We start from the raw sequence: 19,680 nt of genomic DNA on the forward strand, positions 1-19,680 counted from the left end.
GTGGACTACAGTTTAGCTGACAGGCAGTGGAGAGAGGATATGATAGAAAGTTATGTTACTAAACGGATTCTACAAAATTGACACAAAAGAAATTTTTCAATACATGCGGAGTAGGGAGAAAACAAAGGGTCACACTTGGAAGTTGTCTAAGGGTGTAGTTAGTAAGTGTGTGCACAGACTAGAGCAGTGGTTCTTAACCTTTTCAAAGTCATGGAACACTTTTGATTATAAGAAAAATTTTGGGAACACCAAAAGCATTAGGGTCATAAAACTAACAAAAATATGCATGGACTTGCCTTTTATAAAAAAATGAAACTTATTTTCATGCAATACTTCAGCTTGTTGGCTTTTGCAGATTTCAGCAATATCAGGTCTAATATGTGATATAGCTACCCTCATCTCTTTGTCTATGTTAGTAAGTCTTTCAGTCCTTCACACTTTTTAGTTTTATATTGGTTAATATTGAGAAACCGAGCTCACAAATATGATGTTGAAAACTTGACAAAATTTTCAGTGCCCTTGTGGAGAGAGCTGGGTATTCGGCTTAGACAAAAATCCAGAATTCCTCATGAGTTATTTCAGAGAATTTCATTTTCAGAGTGCGATCCATTGACAAGGTAACTAATTGTCCTTCTTGTAACAAAAATTCACAATTCGACATATTAACTATGACAAATGGATTTTGTATCCAGTCATAATTGTATTTAAGGAAGGAAAGTAACTTGAAATCTTTTCTTCCAATATTGTTAAATGTTCTGTTATAACGGAAATAATTCCCTCAACAGTTTTATTATGGAACGAAGGAAACATGTACTGTATTTTTCTGTAGAGCAGCAGCAATTGCTGGACAAGGATATGGGCAGGTGTTGGTTCAACTCCTGGACAGTTCTTGTATGCACATAGCTTCTACCACCATCTGGCTGAATTTTCATGCCTTTAAAATGTTACGTCCTTAGTCTGGTAATGATTGTGGTTATTTTTCTATTTTCATTAATTTCATTCTTCTTCTTCTTGAGTGTTTGTTTTACCAATCTTATTTTGGCAACAGAGTTAGATCATTTACTGATAGTGGGTGTAATTTTTATAAATGTCTTGCTTCTTTGGTTAGACTATCTGCTCTATCATTGCCTTCAATATTTCCTAGGTCAGGCTAGGAAAAATGATTAATTAACTATGTAGATTTAGTTCACCGGTATACAGGGCTATAGCATGTAGCTTGTTCCTTATACGCATGTATCCTTCTGATGATGACCTCGATATAGGGGTCTAAACGTCAAATAGTATTTTATTAATTGTTAATAGGCTTTTGTTGTGTAAAACGTTTAGATACCACTACCCCTGATGATGTAAGTCATACAATTTACAAAACTTGTCAGGTTTTAATTGCTTATTTTTATTAAACTCTTTAATTACATAATGTGTTCTCAGTACCGAAAACTTCCCACAATATTAGAGCCAGTCCAAGGTGGTAATAGAATGAGAGAGGAAAGGTTAGCAAAACAGGTATTTGTTTGGTGCCAGGATGGCAGAAAAAAGAGCCAGACAAAGGTCAAGATATAGGCAGAACTGGGCATGAAAATGACTTTTCAAAAGTGATGCTTTTTCATTGAAACAAAATACTATTTGTAATAACAAATTATTTCTAATGATCATTTTAGACCAATACACTAAGCATAAAATGATAACAGAAAAAATATTTCAATATTCAGCTTTTAATTTTGCAAAATTTAGTACTGAAAGTCTGTTTACTAAAACAGTATGAGGAATAAGTTAATTATTTTGTTGATGACACTGTTCAAGAAGTTTAGGCACATTTATGATATAAAAATAGTAAAATTTTAATCAACATCATAAGATTGGAATAACATATATATAAATTACAATCTGTACACAAAAAAAATCCATATAATTTAAATGATTGCATTTATATAGCATGCAATATAGAAATCATAAATATCAGGACTTTTCAAGCATTTTAGCAATTTTACAACCACATATTGCAACTGAAAATTTCATTTGAAAAAAGAAAACATTTATAAAAGATATTTTAAAAACTACCAATCTGATTCATTCTGAGGTGATGACATGCCACTCACTCCAGCAGATATGTGAAGGTCACTAAGTTCACTGATTTCATCCTCTGTAGCATCAGGAAGGTTTGGATTTTTATAACTTTCAGGTGTGTGCTTAGCTTCTTGAGTAATGCTAAAAAGTGTTTCAGGCTGGGTGTTTTTTTGCAGCTGATTGTTGCTATTAGCAAAGTTTTTTATATTATCCACAGAAGTCATTTCATCAGGTACAGGATGCTTGCTATCTACAATTATATTTCCTTCTGAAGGATTTGATTGGCTTTCTGAAGTCAAGTCTTCTTTTTTCTTATCTGAAAGCTTGCTTTTAATATGTTGTATACATTCTGATATTGCCATCTTTTCATTTATAGACTGTTTAACCAACTCTGGTTCAACAGAGCCCTCCACAGGAACAGGTCCAACTTTAGCATTTTCAGTTTCTGAAATTGGTATACTTGATAGTGGAAGTACAAATGAAGTCTTAATTTCCATATCTTTCTTATTAATTGCTGAACTTTGCTCTTTGTCTTCTGGATTTAAAACATTTTGAGCAGAGGAAATCTCATATTTGTGTGTTTGCAAACTGTTATCCTTTCGTCCAGCTGATAAGTTATGAGTTTCCTCATCAATACCATATGATGTGTTTATGTCTGCTACTTTATTAGGAATGGGAAGGTCTGTTCTAATTTCTTTTGCAAGGTTACTTTTTCTTGAACTATTTTCCTGAAATGACTGTCTTAGTAAACCTGGAAAGGTTTCACTGGGTTTTTCATTATCAAGTTCACTCTCTTTTGTCTGATTCATAAAACCTAAAGCAGAATCTTTATATTCATTGAGGACACTGCATTTTTTTTCATGTTTCTCAGATGAAGCGATCTCAGACTCATTTTTTGACAAACTGCTTGTAAAAGGTTTGGATACTACAGGCTTTTGGTAAGACTTTTTCCACATAGCATCAAGATCAACAGAGAAGAGAGGCTTTTTGGTTAATGGTTTTTGCATAGTGGATGAACTGTTTATTTCAGATACTTTTGGTTCAGTAATTTTAGTAGAGGTAACTGAATGGTAGGGCAATATCTCAGGGTTATTCAGTGGCACATTTTGGGATAATTTCTTCGCAAGTAATTCTTCTGCAGCAAATTCCTTTATGGAATGGTTTAAAATACCAGGTTTTTGGTGATTTTCAGTTGGAGGAGGAATGGTGAATTCTTCCTTTTCTATAAACTGCAAAGGAAAAGAGTCCCTGTTTTCAAGACCATTTTTAACTTTTGGAAGTTTGCTAGCCTCACAAACAGCTGACATTTTTTCTTTATATTCTTTCTCATTACTCTGCATGGATGTAGGTATATGACTTATCAGTCTGTCATTTGAAATAGAAACATTAGTATGTGCAAAAGATACCACTGGACTTCCCTTCTGCAGATACTGTTCTTCATGAATGGTAGAAATTATTGGCATGCTGGGAAATGCAAGAGCTGCACATCCAGTAGCCTCATTTTGTGCCTGGTTATTAATGTTAGTGGCCTTATCTGATATGGGCAATTCATTTTGCTTCATATGAAGATCTAACAAACATCCATGTTTTGGTGATAATTTTTTCTGTGGTTCAATCAAATACTGTGAATGTGATTTCTGACTATTATTTGCCACTGACATATAATGGCTGAATGCATTCATGTGGTTTTGATTTCTATCAATGCCTGACATAGACTGAGTTCTCAAGTAATCTCCATATTTTTGTTCTAATGCTTCTGCTTCAATTTGAAGATATTCAATTCTTTTCCTGGCTTCTGAGATAAATTTCACTGGTTCATTTTTATCTCTTCTGTAATTGAATCTTTGAAGGAAATGTGTAGGTGTAAAAAGGGGTGAAACGTGTTGCACATATTTGCCTGTATTATCTGGTACTGAGCTACGGGTAGGAGATGTTTGTTGAAATACACTCTTCTTGTTTGGTTTTTTATGTTCCTGGTTGAGCGTATCTTGAGTTTCAGTTAGCTTCTGATGCAAGTGATGAATAATTCTGTGCAACTCGTCTATATCTGTCCTCTGTTCTTCAGTCCTGTAATTAATAATTACAAACATTATAACCAATCACTTTTAAAATTTCATGTTTTGCTCATATACACTCATGAGCCAAAATGTGATCAACCAGACTGCAAGATTGACTGGAAACATGATGGTGGCAGTATCCTGGTATGGAGATCATTCTCATGGACATCACCAGATCCTTTCATCCCCACTGAACACACCTCAACCACTAGTTCATATCTGGGGACTATTTTGGACTAGGTATTGCCATACATGGTGACAGTGTGGCTGTCACCATGTATGGTATTTTTTTTTCCCCCCCTGGAATTTAAAGAGTATATCGAAGCATTCTGTGGGTCTTCTGGCCACCTGATTTGAATCCCATCAAAATTTTATGGATTCATGTGGAATGCAGCATCCAAAGGAGGCTCAACCACTATTAAGTAAGTGGTCACGATGTTTTTGCTCATGAGTGTGTAATTTTCTTAAGAATATTTTAAATACATATGAAAAATAAAACTGTAATGGCATTCTCAGTGGCAACTTTTTTTTTTTTTAAAATCTCCACAACTCCACACAAAGTGCTACAGGTGAGAAAGAGGGTAGAAGGGACCTATTCATGTTCTTTTTTTGAATAACTGTAGGCTCTCCTGTGAAACACTAAGTGAGAATAGCTATTTCACCGAAGTGCAGGAGAGGATACTGGTATAACAAGTTTCTGCTTGGACAATGAAAACATGTACACTTATATTTTATAGGCTACAGAAATATAGAGGAATAACTGACGCACCTGATCAGTGTAATAACACCTGTAGAAGTACCTGAAGATATAAGGCAGATAGAGATCATTTGTGAGATAGTCAAAGTGAGTTCATGAGAGATGGTTTGTTAATTAACAAAACCATCCTCTTCTAAACATCAAGAATTTTTAGGAAGGTTTTTGGTGCAGTCATCACGAACAAGAAAACAGCATTCAAAAGAGGGCTGATTTAGGATTGGCAATTATTATTACGGGCGACTCCAAGGAGAGTCCTTAGACTCATCGAGGAAGGCCCTAAACATCATGTCCATCACAACTATTCGACAATCACACAGTATCTATTATACTTTCCCTTGAACACATTCACTGTCATAGCACCCACAACAGACTCTGGCAGCTTATTCCACTCATTCACCACTCTAAAAGTAAAAAAACCTAGCTCTAACCACACTCTTGCCCAGCTTCCATGGATGTCCCCTAGTCCTCCTACCACCAGTCCTATTCTCAAAAAATATCCTCTGAATTAATCCTACAGAAACCTTTCAGCAATTTGAATGTATCAATCATATCTCCCTTTTTCCACCTATCAACAAATTTTTGCAACCCACAAATCTTCAACCTGTTCTCATAAGGTTCATTCCATATACCTGCTATCATCCTCCTCCCCCATCAAGAAGTGGTGACCAAATCTGGGCACAGTAGTCGAGACGGGGTCTTATCAAAGCTCGATACAGAGGAACAATAACTTGCTTGTCTCTGCTCGTCAAAGTATTCTTCAGCATCCAAGTGATTTGATGATTTAGCCAGTTTTGCAATGTGCTCCCTAAACTTCAACTCCCTTTCCACCAACACTCCCAAGTCCCTGGCCTCATCAATCTCCTGGGAAACTATACATGTGAGATTAACATCGTTTATACATGAACATCTCATCGAGAGAAGAGCATGGCAAGTGCTTGGAAGGCTAAGTGTAAATATCAACATTAAACTTGATAAAGTCCTCCTAGCCTTGATGAAGAGGCAAGCAGATAATGTTTAAGGCTTGGAATGTTTGAGCACTGCAAAGTTTGTCTAATGACTATAATTGAAAAAACTACAAATATGTAGAGGAGGAATTGAATTCATGGGTACTGGAAAGGGGGGGGGGATGAAGACAAGGAACCCATCCATGATCCAATTAAAAAACTGTGTAAAATCATAGGATGACAATCTGAGTAGAAGGCCATGCCTGACCTAATCAAATCCTGTGAAAATATCTAGAATGACAAGTGTAATCAAAATTTTCCATAGCACATGGACAAGAGATCTGTGGCAGATTAAGAGTAACAGAATTTGTACTTGATAGTCACTGATTATTTCGCAGGTTTCCAGTAGTGAAGGAGTTAAATAAGCCACCACAGAAGCTTATTGTCTGAAATTAGAAATGACAAAAATCATGGTAGCAAAACAAATTAACTTGAAAAAAGATGGGAGATAGAAAAATATAAATAATATAAAATATGAATGGGCCAAGCTATCTCTATTTATGTTTTAATTTTAACATTTATCTATAAAAATCAAAGATTTAAATGTTATAAGCATGTACATGCCATATTCTAGAACTCTGGGAATGTATGAAGATTTTAACGTAATTCCTATATATATGCACAGTGACCTATCCATATATAATGCCCATCATTACAAAGGGGTTTAGATCCAAAATTTTACAAAATTCATTATGAACTAATAACATTATGAATAACTAACAATTTTGGGGTGCTTAAAGGTCAAAGCTGTATAACAGCGGAGACCTCCACATAGCCTTTAAAGGAATGCGGAGAACCGACCAGGGCTTCTGACCTAATGTCCAATCCTCACCTTCTCGTGGTGCACCCTGTTGGGTATCTACTTGGATACTGAACGAACGAGGATGGGCTGGCAATTTGGGATTTAGCCGACCAAATTGTATTCTTATTGGTTAAACCAAAATAAAAAATGATGGTACGACATGACAAAAATTTCATGCAGGCTGGGGCGTCTCCCGGTTAAACAAGGCCCCCGTTGTTTTCGCCAGGGAACCAGGGCGAACAGCGAAAAGTCAGCTACTGGAACAAATCTGAAAACAAACCCCAACTCAACATCACCAGAGTTAAAGATCGGTACTATCAACATAAGAAGCATGAATGGCAAAGAAATGGAGCTAGCTGAGGAATTAGATAAGTACCAGATCGACATAATAGGAGTGACTGAAACAAAAAAGACAAAACTGGTGAGATCTTTCTGAGCAATAAATACAAAATGTTATATTCAGGCAATGACAATCAAGGAAAAGAAGGAGTAGCCATAGTATTCAACACAAAATACGATGCTAATCTTCTTGAATGGCAGTCAGTCTCAAGTAGAGTAATGTGGGCAAATATGGGAATGGGGAACTGGACAATGAGACTTATTTGTGCCTATGGTCCCACAGAAGGCTCTACTAAGGTAGAAGTGGAGGAATTTTTTGAGGCTTTAGAAAAAGCAACTGACACAATGAAAAAGGAAAAGTTGGTCCTTGTTGGGGATCTAAATAGCAGAGTAGGAAATGATTGTGAGACATGCAAAAATATTTTGGGAAAATTTGGAGAAAAGAGCAAAGCTAATAATAATGGCAAATACCTGTTGGATTTCTGCTCAGGACATGGACTGGTTATTACTAACACCATATTCCAACATAAAAATGTGCACAAATTCACATGGAAAGAAGAGGCAAGAAATAAGAAAAGTCTCATTGACTATGTTATTGTTGATAGTGATGTTTTCTCCCTTGTGCAGGACACCAGAGTGTACAGAGGATTTGAAATTGGAAGTGATCACTATTTAGTCTTGAGCAGGATAAAATTGAATTTCATATTGAAAAGAATAACATGTAAGAAAGTTTTAAAGCGAATAAAAGTTGAGCAGCTCTCAGATGGGAACTGTACACTAAAATATACAAAGATTATTGAAGAAAAAATGAAAGAGTTGGAGAACAGGAATCAAACCTTGGAGATTCAGTGGCAAACTCTGAAGGAAACATTGATTGATTCTGCTAGAGAGGCATGTGGTGAGGTTGTGTGCAAGGATAAAAAAATCAGAACTCTCTGGTAGACACAGGAAGTTAAAGAGGCAGTGAAGGAAAAGAAGAAAGCATATCAAAAGTTCCTGTCAAATAAGTCAGCTTGTTCTCTTAGAGAATACAGAGACAAATGCAAAAATGCTAAACACTGTGTAAAACTAGCTAAACAAAAGTCATTGGAGGACTTTGGCAAGAATATAGAAAATAAATATCAAGAAGGTGGCAAAATATTCTGGAGGTTGTTGAAGAAGCTTAGGAAAGAGTGCTGTAAAAGGAGTTAGAGATGATAAAGGTGACATGAAAACTGGAGAAAAAGATATCCTTCAAGTATGGAGTAATTATTTTGAAAAACTGCTAAATGAAACAAGCAGTGATGACAGTGCAGCGGTAAAAAACACTGACCAGGCATGCAGTCAGGAATACATATCCATACTTGAAGTAGAAAAAGCCATCAAAGGCTTGAAATGTGGAAAGGCAGCAGGAGTAGATGATATTCGACCAGAAATACTGAAGTATGGTGGTATAAAAGTCTTACAGTGGCTGCACTGCATAGTTCAGAAAGCCTGGATAGAGGGACGAATTCCCGATGATTGGAGTAGAGCTCTCATAGTACCCATATATAAAAAGGGAAATAAAACTGAATGTGAGAATTATAGAGGTATTTCCCTACTGAGTGTTCCTGGCAAGATCTATGCAAGTATACTTGAGAAACGGTCGAGAAGAATTGTGGAAGAAAAGCTTGGTGAAGAACAAGCTGGATTCAGGCCAAATAGAGGCTGTCAGGATCAGATTTTCACTTTACGACAAATAGTCGAGAAAGCATGGGAATATAACAGAGATCTGTATTTAAGTTTTGTCGATTTGGAAAGGGCATATGACAAGGTGCCAAGAGAGAAGCTATTCAATATGCTACAGTTATATGGTGTCAATGGGGCATTATATCAAGCAATATGTAGTCTTTATTTGAGTTGTAAGTCAGCAGTTAGAATTGAAGGAACTACAGGAAGATGGTTTAATGTTAAATCTGGTGTGAGACAAGGATATACATTATCCCCTCTGTTATTCATTATCTATATGGATCACATTATGAAGGAAAGTGGTATTAAACATGATATCAAAATTGGAGATGTTAATGTCAGCTCTTTGCTTTATGCAGATGATGTTATACTTCTAAATAAATCCGCTATAAGTCTACAAGATTCTCTGACTAAATTGAATAGCTGTTGTAATAGATATGGTATGAAGGTCAGCAATAAAAAGACAAAGACAATGAAAATAGGCAGAATCATTGAAAATGTCAACTGTGTTGTGAATGGAGAACCTGTGGAACAAGTGAAACATTTCAGCTATTTAGGCACGATTTTTACTGCAGATGGTAAATTAAATATAGAAATAGACAACAGAATCAGCAAAGCTGGTATGGTAGGAAGTCAATTGAATAAATTCATATGGAATAAGAGAGAAATTAGTCAGAACACTAAATTAGCTGTATACAAGACAGTGTTCAAACCAGTTTTAACTTATGGATCTGAGAGCTGGGTCAGAAGTAAAACACTTGACCAAAGACTAGAGACCACAGATATGAGAGTCCTGAGAAAGATTATAGGCGTGAACAGATGGCATCAATGACAATATCATATTAAAAACGAGGATATTAGGAAAGAACTTGACATTGTCAACATCCAAGAATGCGTTAGCAGAGCTAATCTCAGGTGGTATGGTCACTTAAACAGAATGGGCAAAGAAAGATTAGCAAAACAAGTGTTCTCTGCCAGGTTGGCAGGAAAACGACCCAGAGGAAGACCAAGATATAGGTGGATTGATACAGTACAAAGTACCTTAGATGATAGAAATATAATATCTGATAATATTGGAGTGTTGACAAGTAACAGACTGATTTGGAGGAAAATTGTAGGTAGGAAGTTAGTAATGATGTAATTTTTTTCATGTAGTACTATCATATCCTGTACACCCCTTGAGGGTACATGGCAGGAATTTGATGATGATAACTAATTCTTTCTCAGAAGAACATATGAAAAAAAAGTCTGGTTGCTTGGAATTCTGCTTAATGATTCTTTGCTGTCTCTCAGAAAAGTGACAGAAATAGATCTACAGATGACTCATTATACCAAATTGCAGGGACCGCAAGAATAGTTTGGTATAACAGATGTGTATTAAGGCTCAGGTTAGTTTAAGCTTATAATCATAGATTTAAGTTCTAATATTTTGTCTCTGTCAGAAATACAATATGAAAATTATAATAACACACACAATCAATAAATGAAAGATGTTAGACAAGAAGCCTAAAGTCCTAACAGGGACACTCCCTGTGGGTCTTGGTGTTACCTTTGCTGTTAGGCAAGAGGTTTAAGAATTGATGGTTCCTAAATTTTGGGAAGTTTAACACAACCAGGTTACGACCATGCTTTTGTTGCTCCTAGGCATTAACCATTACTTAAGTTGATTGAGGAAGCTGCAGTACAGCAGAAATTTCCCAAACTGAATTACTGCAAAAGTGGTGCATCCTATAACAGTGCCACATCAAAAGTCGCTGAGCTCTTTGGTGTGGTCTACTATAGTGTTAATGTTGGTCTCCATAGACAAACATTAACAGTATAATGGACTGTACTGAAGAGCTCAGTGATTTTGATGGGAGGTGCTTAAAGGTCAAAGTTGGATAATTGGGAAGAAACTAACATGTAGCCTTTTAAGGAATGTAAAGGACTGACCATGGCTTTGGACCACTACTGATCATCTCATCACCAGTTAGTACTTATCTGGATGTTGAACGAACAAGGATGGCCTGGAAATTTTGGACTTGTGCTCTTGCTGCTCCTAGGCATTTCCACTTAATCATAACATTACTTACAGTTGATTGGGACAACTGTAGTACAGCAGAAATTTCCCAAGCCCACCAAATTGTATTTTTATTGGCTTAAAACAAAATACCATGGTACAACATGGTATGAAAATCAGCTGGGGGAGGAGGGGCATCAATGGAAAAGAAATGGAAGTAGAAAAAGAATTGGATAATTACCAGAATATAGGCATTATCAAAACAAAGAAGACAAAAATAGGCAAGATTTATTGAGCAACAAATACAAGATGCTAAATTCAGACAATAATGTTGCAAGAAAATGAGTAGCTACAATATTCAACACTAAATACAAGGATAATCTTCTTTAATGGCAAAACAATAAGTGATGTGGACAAATATCAGAATGGGGATTGGACAATGAGACTTATTTGTGCCTATTGTCCCCACATACTAAGGAAGAAGTGGAGGAATTTTTCAAGGCATTAGAAAAGGAGGCTAACACAAAGAAAAAGTTTGGTCCTTGTTGGAGTTCTAAACAGCTAAGCAGGAAATGATTACTAGACAGATAGATTGTTCTGGTAAAATCTGCAGAAAAAAGCAAGCTAATAATAATGGTAAGTACCTGCTGGATTTCTGTTAAGGATATGGAATAGTTATTATTAACCCCATGTTCCAACATAAAGATGTACACAAATTCACAAGAAAAGAAGATGCAAGAAATAAGAAAAGTCTCAATCATTTTGTTGATAGTGATATCTACACGCTGATCCAGGACACGAGTATACAGAGGATTTGAAATTGGAAGTGATCACCATTTAGTTTTGAGCATAGTAAATTAAATATCTTATTGAAAATAAAAGTATGAAAATCCAAATCAAATCAAAGTTGAGCAGCTTTCAGAGGTGAAACTGTAGACCCAAACCTCAAAATATTATTCAAGAATAACTGAAAGAGTCTGAAAACAAGAAAACCAAATCACCAGGGAGACATGTGGTGAAGTGGTCTGCATTGATAGAAAATGGTGGACTCAGTAAGTTAAACAGGCAGTCAAAGAAAAGAAGAGTACATAAAGCTTGCTGGAAAGTAAGCTTGTGCTCTCAGAGAACAGAGAAAAAAAATGTAAAAAAGTACTGTAAAACTAACTAAACACAAGTCGTGGAAAGATTTTGGTAAAAATATAGAAAATAAATATCAAGTATGGCAAAATATTCTGGAGGCTATTGAAATGGAGAAAAGAACTCAAAGATGAGAAAGGTGACATGAAAACTGAAGATGATGTTCTAGAAGTTAGGAGGAATTACTTTGAAAAATTGCTAAGTAAAACAAACACAGCAGTAACAGCATGGTGAAACATTCAAGAAGCATGTAATTAATCATTAGTATATATCAATACTTTATATTTTCTACCAAATAAGGTAGAAAAGCCATCAAAAACCTAAAATGTGAATAGACAACTAGAGAAGATGATATTGGAAAAGAACTGCTCAAATATGGAAGTATAATAGTTTTAATAATGTGGCTACATTGCATAATTCAGAAAGCTTGGTCAGAGGGTAAAATTACAAAAGAGTGGAGCAGAGCTCTCATAGTACCCATTATAAAAAAAAGAAATAAAACTGAAGAATTACAGAGGAATTTCCCTACTGAGTGTTCCTGGTAAAATTTATGCAAGTAACCAAACATAAGCCTGTCAGGATCAGATTTTCCCTTTAAGACAAATAGCTGCAAAATTGTGGGAATATAAAAGGATCTGCATCTAAGTTTTGTAGATCTGAAAGAAGAGCATGACAATGTGCAAGAAAAAATCTTTTCAAAACGATGCAGTTATGTAGTGTAAATGGGACATTACATTGAGCAATACACAGTCTACATTGGAGTTGTGTCAGCAGTTAGAATTGAAGAAGATACAGGAAGATGGTTTGTTGTTAAATTGGGCTAGACAAATGTGTACGTTATCTAAATGGAGCACATTATGAAGGAAAGTGATATTAAACCTGATATCAAATTTGGATATGTTAATCTCAGCTCTATTTTATGCAGATGACATTATATTCCTAAATAAATCCACTAAGTCTATAGGATTTCCTGACTAAATTGAAGAAGTGCTGTAATAAATTCACTCTGAAAATCAGCAATAAAAAGACAGAGACATTGATAACATGAACTGCATCCAGAATGGAGAACCTACAGACTAAGTAAAATATTTTTAGTTGTTTAGGTACCATTTTTAGCAAAAAAAAGGCAAATTAAATTTGGAAAAACAACAGAATTAGCAAAGATGCTAAGGTAGGAAATCAGCTGAACACTAAACTAGCTGTACATAAGGCAGTGTTCAAACCTATTTAAACACATAGATCTGAGAGCTGGGTTAGTGCTCTAGTCTTTCATCAGATGTTTTATCTGATCAAAGACTGGAGACCACAGATTTGAGAGTTCTGATCATTAGGTTAAGTGAGAGAACAGATAGTATCAATGGCAGTATCATATTAAAAACAAGTATATTAAAAAAGAACTTGACATTACCATTCAGGAATGTGTGAAGAATTCTCAGGTGGTAAGGTCACTTGAACAGAATGGAAGAGGAAAGGTTAGGCAAGTATTTTTTGTAAGGATGGCAGGAAAACAACCCAGAGAAAGACCAAAATCCAGGTGGATCGATACAATAAGAAGTACCTTAGAAGACAAAAATATAGGATCCAATAATATTGTAGTCTTGGCAGATAACAGATTAATTTATAGGCAAATTGTCAATAGAAAGTTGGTAATGATGTAATCCTGTACACCTTATGAGAGCACATATCAGGAATTTGATTATGATGTTTGTTTATGAAGATTGCTAGACTGTGTGCTTCCTTTTATACCTCTATATAGCCATATCCACTACTACAAAAGGATGTTTGAATAATTTGGATTAGATAGTGTACTTTAATAGTTAGACAGTGAACATTAACTGATTAGCACATGCAACGTGACATGTATTTTTCTTATTATCATTTCTTCCCTACATAACTATAATAATTTTCTGAAAAAATTACAATTCATCTTTTCCAGGAGGAATGATGGGATGTACCCTTCAACTGGAAAACAATCTGAGTCCAATTCTTCTCAAACTGAGAGGAATCTTTATAGATTTTTTTTTTTTTTTTTTCAAATGATGGTGAATTAACTAATCTCATATGGAAGCAGCATGTTTTTGTTTTTTTTAAATAGTAAATTTTGGTTTATCATCCCACATACAGGCAAATCAGTGTAGTCAGACAGTGAGCAATAATTGACTAGGTTACAAATGGCTACAGAGAATAAATGTAATGTGAATGTGACGTACTTTTCCCATGAGTAGGCTAACCCAACAAGTCCTTGCATAACAATCAGTGACCAGTTTAATGAGCATTTCCAATAGTAAAAAGACAAAGTAAACTGAATGAATGACAATTTAAGTTGTTCAGTAATTGCAGAAGCCATTAAGACCTTGAATTTAAAGCATTCAATCATCACCACCATGTGTCGAATCTGTCCAGGAGGTTAACTACTATTAACGGTTGACTATCAGTATAAAGAGAATCTGATGAGGACCCTATGTCTTCCACATTTTTGTAAGTATTCATGGCTGTAGATCCATTGTGTGTTCACAGGACAGGTTTGCCTGTTCTGAGGGATGAAAAATCCACATTTTTGAGTGAAAAACCCTCTACCTCCACATGAAACCGGCTAACTTGTCTTTAGTCAAAAGAGTCTTCTTCCTGCAAATGTTCCTCTCACATTCTGTTTAAGTGACTAGCTTAGATTAACTCTGCTCACACATTCCTGAATGCTAACAATGTTAAGTTTCTTCTTAATATCTTCATTTTAGCATGATATTCTGCCACTGATGTTATCCTAATTTTTCCAGATAAAGATTCACCTCATGGACAGGAATTGAACCCAGGTCTTTCTGACCAAAGGGTGAAAGCAAATATGTCACATGATTTCAGAAGTCTAACCATAAACAACGTAGTGACTTTCATCCATGAAAGGTTATAAACCTATAGTGCATTAAATTGAAAGTTAATTTTTCACTTGGTTAGACTATAAATAAATTTAGTTTAATCCTTTATCCAAGTGTGAGCAAACAAAGTTTGCACCAGAAAGTATCTTCAGGACTGGGGTAAGACAGTACAACACCGAGCAACTTGTTGCAAAGGTGGAGCAAGCTTACATCACTCCTATCTCAGTATCTCCCATAATGCAAAACACATCTCCTTGCAGGTATGTATAATGTTATGCATTAAGGGAAGGGCCACTTCCCAGACTAGTTTCGACCTTTAGAGCCAGACCCAGATGTGGAGATACCAGGCAGAAGCAATAGCAAGGTCATCTCTACCTATAGGAGTTGTCAAAAGGTGTGCCACCTTTTTTTTTTTATTAAATTACTCTGGATTTAGAAATAGATGTTGAAAGTTTATTTTTCACTTGGTTAGACTATAATAAATTTAGTTTAATCTTTAATCTAGTCCTGAAAGTATCTTCAGGACTGGAGTAAAGCAACTGAGATAGGAGTGATGTAAGCTTGCTCCACCTTTGCAATGAGTTGCCCGGTGTTGTACTGCCTTACCCCAGTCCTGAAGGGACTTTCAGGTGCAAACTTTGTTTGCTCACACTTGGATGAAGGATTAAACTAAATTTACTATAGTGCATTAGTATCACAGATGGGCTAAGAAAATTTTTAAAAATTCATTTTTTTTTGAAATTTTTTTTCTGGATTATGATTATTTATTCATAATCTAGAAACCTTGCTTTAGAAACCACCGTGGAACTTTCTCAGGGCCTTTTTGAGGTTAGGTTAACTCTGATTTCTTTTTAAAAGAAATTAGAGAAGTTTCATCAAAATTAAACTTAAGGGAAAAATGAAGCAATATTACATAACATTACCTTATAATAAGTGTCCTGTACAAATGCTTTGTGCTTTCTAATTCTTCTTCAATTTTATGTTGCTGAAATAAAGCTCTATTCAACTGATAAACCTTTGAACTGCTTTCAAGATCTTCTGTGGGAGGAGGCACCTAAAATATATTAATTACCTATGGTTAAACATCCCAAAATGTTCTAAATGTAGCCCCAAAAACTAGAGTAAGCCATAATTAAATGAGAACTTACCAACTTCATTTAGTGCTACTGTCTTTGTAGTGATCGATGGTGGGCAGTAGTAACTATTGTTGCTATTTAGAATCACTAAAAACTATCGCACGAGAGGTTTATTACATGTTAACTTGTGTTTACTGTGCAGTTTATCTATTATGCAGAGGGGACAAGTTTCCAGGATAACAACAACAAAAACTGCCAGGCTCCAGGTATTGTCTATCTGACCATCAGCTATAAATGTTTTTCACATTCCAATCAAACCATGATGGAATGGAACTTGAACTCAAGTTGTTTCAATCAGCCAGAAAGTGACATTCTGACTGCGCTATGAAGGTACTTGTCTTTATGATGGTACTGGTTATAATGTTAGTGCACTGATAGCAATATAACAATCTATGAGAGAATCATCATCATTCCTGATATGTAACCTCAAGGGGGGGGGGTATATAGGATACTATAACAGTACTACATGATTAAGTTATTATTACTAATTTCCTATCAGCAAATGATATCTAATATCTCATTTTTGTCTTTGATACACCTTTGACTGCATCAATCCACCTAGATCTTGGTAGTCTTCTTATAGGTATTTTTCCTGCAACTGTTCCTCTCACATTTTGTTTAAGTGACCAGCTTAGATAAGCTATGCTGACACATTCCTGAATGCTAACAATGTCAAGTTTCTTCCTAATATCTTCATTTTTAGCATGATTCTGCCACTGATGCTATCCTAATTTTTCTCAGGACTCTCATATCTGTGTTTTCTAGTCTTTGATCAAAGACTAGAAAACACAGATATGAGTGTTTTTTAGTCTTTGATCAAATGTATTATTTCTAACGATTCTCAAATCCATAAATTAAAATTGTCTTGGATATTGCTAGTTAGTGTTTTGGCTAATTTCTCTCTCTTATTCCATATAAATTTCTTCAAATGGCTTCCCCACCACACCAGCTTATTCTGCTGTCTATTTCCATATTTAATTTGCCTTCATTAACAAATCATACCTAAATAATTGGAATATTTTACTTGTTCTCAGTTTCTCCATTCAAAATTCAGGTGAAGTTTTCTATGTTCATGTCTATTTTCATACTAAATTTGTTACAGATGTTATTCAAATTAGTAAAATGAATGCTGGAGACTTGTATTGTTTTTTTTTAGTAGTACATTGTATCTGCATAAAGCAAAGACCCAAGTTTGATATCTGCTCTGTGCAATGTGCCACTTACCCCATATAATTGTAGTGTTTTATGAAAAGCTTTTCTCATGATATACCTTGTTACATTTTTTCCGTATCTACAAAATTTAGAGAATATAATAAGGATCTGTATCTAACTAAATATTGTGAAGCAGGTGCCTTGCTTAATTGGGTGATGCCTCAGCCAGAATGAAATGGTATCATGTTGTACCATTATGTTTATTTCTGGTTTAAGCTAATAGAGAAAATAATATAGTCATCTTCAGTCCCAAATTGCTTGCTAATCCTCATTCATTCAATATCCAGTTGATACCTACTATGGCACACCATGTAAAAGTGATGACTGGGCATCAAGTCAGAAGTCCCAGTCAGTTAGTTCTCTGCATTCTTTAAAGGCTATGTGGAGGTCTCCTCCCAAGTTATCTGGCTTTGACCCTTAAGCCACCCCTGAGAGAATCATGCTTATCTAAAATTATTAGTTCACTCTGACACTTAAAGTAATAATTTAAGATAACTGTGCAATTTTAATCCCAACACAAAACATTTAAAAAACTGAATAAATTAAAAGAAGTCCCAAAGGCTATTATTATTCATTCTTAGCAATAAACAGAAAACATAACTCACACACCAATTATCCATATATAACAAATCTATTCACTTTTCACACTATGAGATGACCTAATTTAACATGCATGGATAGAAAGCTTTTTAACTGCAATTATTAACAGTGACAATGAAGTATCCAGCACATCAAAATTGGATCTGTGAGTGGTATATCAGATGTGTGCATGATGTGACAACTTAAAATCATGTTTATTACCTACTGGCATGCAAATTTTCTAATACAGTTTCTGACCAGTTTATAAGATATAAGCCTGAAGCCAATTTATGAAATTTTCCCATTGGAATGGTTCTAATTACTAATCAAAGAGGAGAAAAAAAAAATCAAATGTAATACTGAAACCGTTAAACCTGCTTTAAGGTAGATTAACCACGCTACCGGCCAGGACGTATATATATATATACATATATGTCCAAGTTACCATGGATGCAAAGTGCATATTAAAATTGTAATACCATTGATATTACATTGAAATATATGATGGATACTAAGTGCATGAGGATGTGTATTTGATCCATAATGGCTGGGAAAGGGTGGTTATTGCATTTTTATAGTTGGGTGGTAAGTGTTAGTAAGGACATCTGGCAAAGCACAGCTCCAGTTATCTATAAACCCAAAGAATATTAAGAATCAGCTGAAATAAAACTTAGTTCAATCTGAAAGGAAATCTCCCTGAATTTTAGAACACAGACTATTAATTTATTTCAGGAATTTACAACATATACAATATTAATTAAAAGAAATTTTAAGAAATACTTCCTATATTTCAGCAATGTCACATCGCCATCTTCATGGGAACATAAAACTATGACACGTGCACACAGGCACTACAAAGAGCAAATGAGGCAGAAGAGAGAAAACTAACATTGTTCTTAGAGTCCTAAAGGTCCCCCTAGTGGACTATATTGGCTGAAGTTCTTAAGATGCAAGCTTCCCAAATTTGGGGCAGCCTCATGCACTCAAATTTGTTGAGGATTGGAAAGCTTTTTAGGGCTGAGGCTGATTCCATGAACAATCTTTCGTATTTAAATTTGCTGTGGTGCAATAACATGGCTTTCTTCCAGCGTATTCTGTGGCGAGTATCCAGAGTATGGTCTGTAAGCCCAGAGTGGCTGTATTGGTGAAACCATATGTAGTCTTTGTGTTCCGATATCCTGACATTTGCTGTCCTGCCTGTTTGGCCAAAGTAGGACAGTTACAAGGAACCTGGTATACTCCAGGTAGGTCTAAGGGAAGTGGCAGGTCTTTGTTGGAGTGGATAAGGGATGCCAATTTTTTTATATGGTTTGTAACAAGAAGTCGGGTCATTTTTTTTTTAAGATTTTGGTTAACTTTTCAGATTCCCCGATATAGGGGATTTAGAACACAGAATGAACTGAGATCCCCTTCCTTCTTTTCATTAAAACAACACTGAATACAAGTGTGATTGATGTCTGTATGAGTCTTCAAAAAAAAAAAGGAAAAAAAAGGCTACCATCCGGTTGATTAATAAAGAATTAATAGATCCCAAAATTAGTTTGATTGTCTTCTTTTCTAAAGTGATCTGAATCTTGGGATGAAGTTTATTTTGGATAGCAACTGCTGTAACTCAGAAGAAGAGCCATTCCAAATGGCAAAAACATCATCAACACATCGGTACTGTGATAGTCTTATAAAATATTGTCAAGGAGATTCATTCAAAGTCTATCAAAAAGTTGGCAATGGTTAGGAGAAATAGGACTATCCATAGCTGTCGTTTCAAATTTTTTAATAAAATTGGTTTGAAAAAGTGAAATATCCAGAGTGAATAACAAAGTCAAACAGTTTTACAATATTTGATGGAAATTCTCGCTGGAGTAATTCAGTAGTATCTGATCAAGGAATGTTAATAAATCGATCATAGCATCAGAAGGCGGAGATTTTAAAAATTTTCTGTTATTAATTGCTGTTCAATTTATGTACTGAAGATGTCTATAAAATATGAAAATTTTACAAATAAACAGATTTTTCACAC

At 35.2% G+C, this 19,680-nt stretch overlaps 1 protein-coding gene across 1 annotated transcript in view; it reads right to left on the reverse strand.

Annotated features, from left to right (window-relative positions):
- Positions 1-1,369: 1,369 nt before the first annotated feature.
- LOC150105838 (uncharacterized) overlaps positions 1,370-19,680 on the reverse strand; it is a 62,807-nt gene continuing 44,496 nt past the window's right edge. Inside the window, exons 7-8 of the mRNA XM_090394372.1 lie at positions 15,660-15,790; positions 1,370-4,131 (exon numbers count right to left, since the gene is read on the reverse strand). Of these exons, the coding sequence (XP_090250498.1) occupies positions 2,055-4,131; positions 15,660-15,790 (2,208 nt within the window). The 3' untranslated portion in view covers positions 1,370-2,054. The remainder of the gene's footprint in view (positions 4,132-15,659; positions 15,791-19,680) is intronic.

The sequence above is a fragment of the Typopeltis vanoorti genome, chromosome 6 (assembly GCF_054136105.1).
Source record: "Typopeltis vanoorti isolate ZY-2024b chromosome 6, IOZ_Tvanoo_1.0, whole genome shotgun sequence".
In the NCBI taxonomy this organism is placed as follows: domain Eukaryota; kingdom Metazoa; phylum Arthropoda; class Arachnida; order Uropygi; family Thelyphonidae; genus Typopeltis; species Typopeltis vanoorti.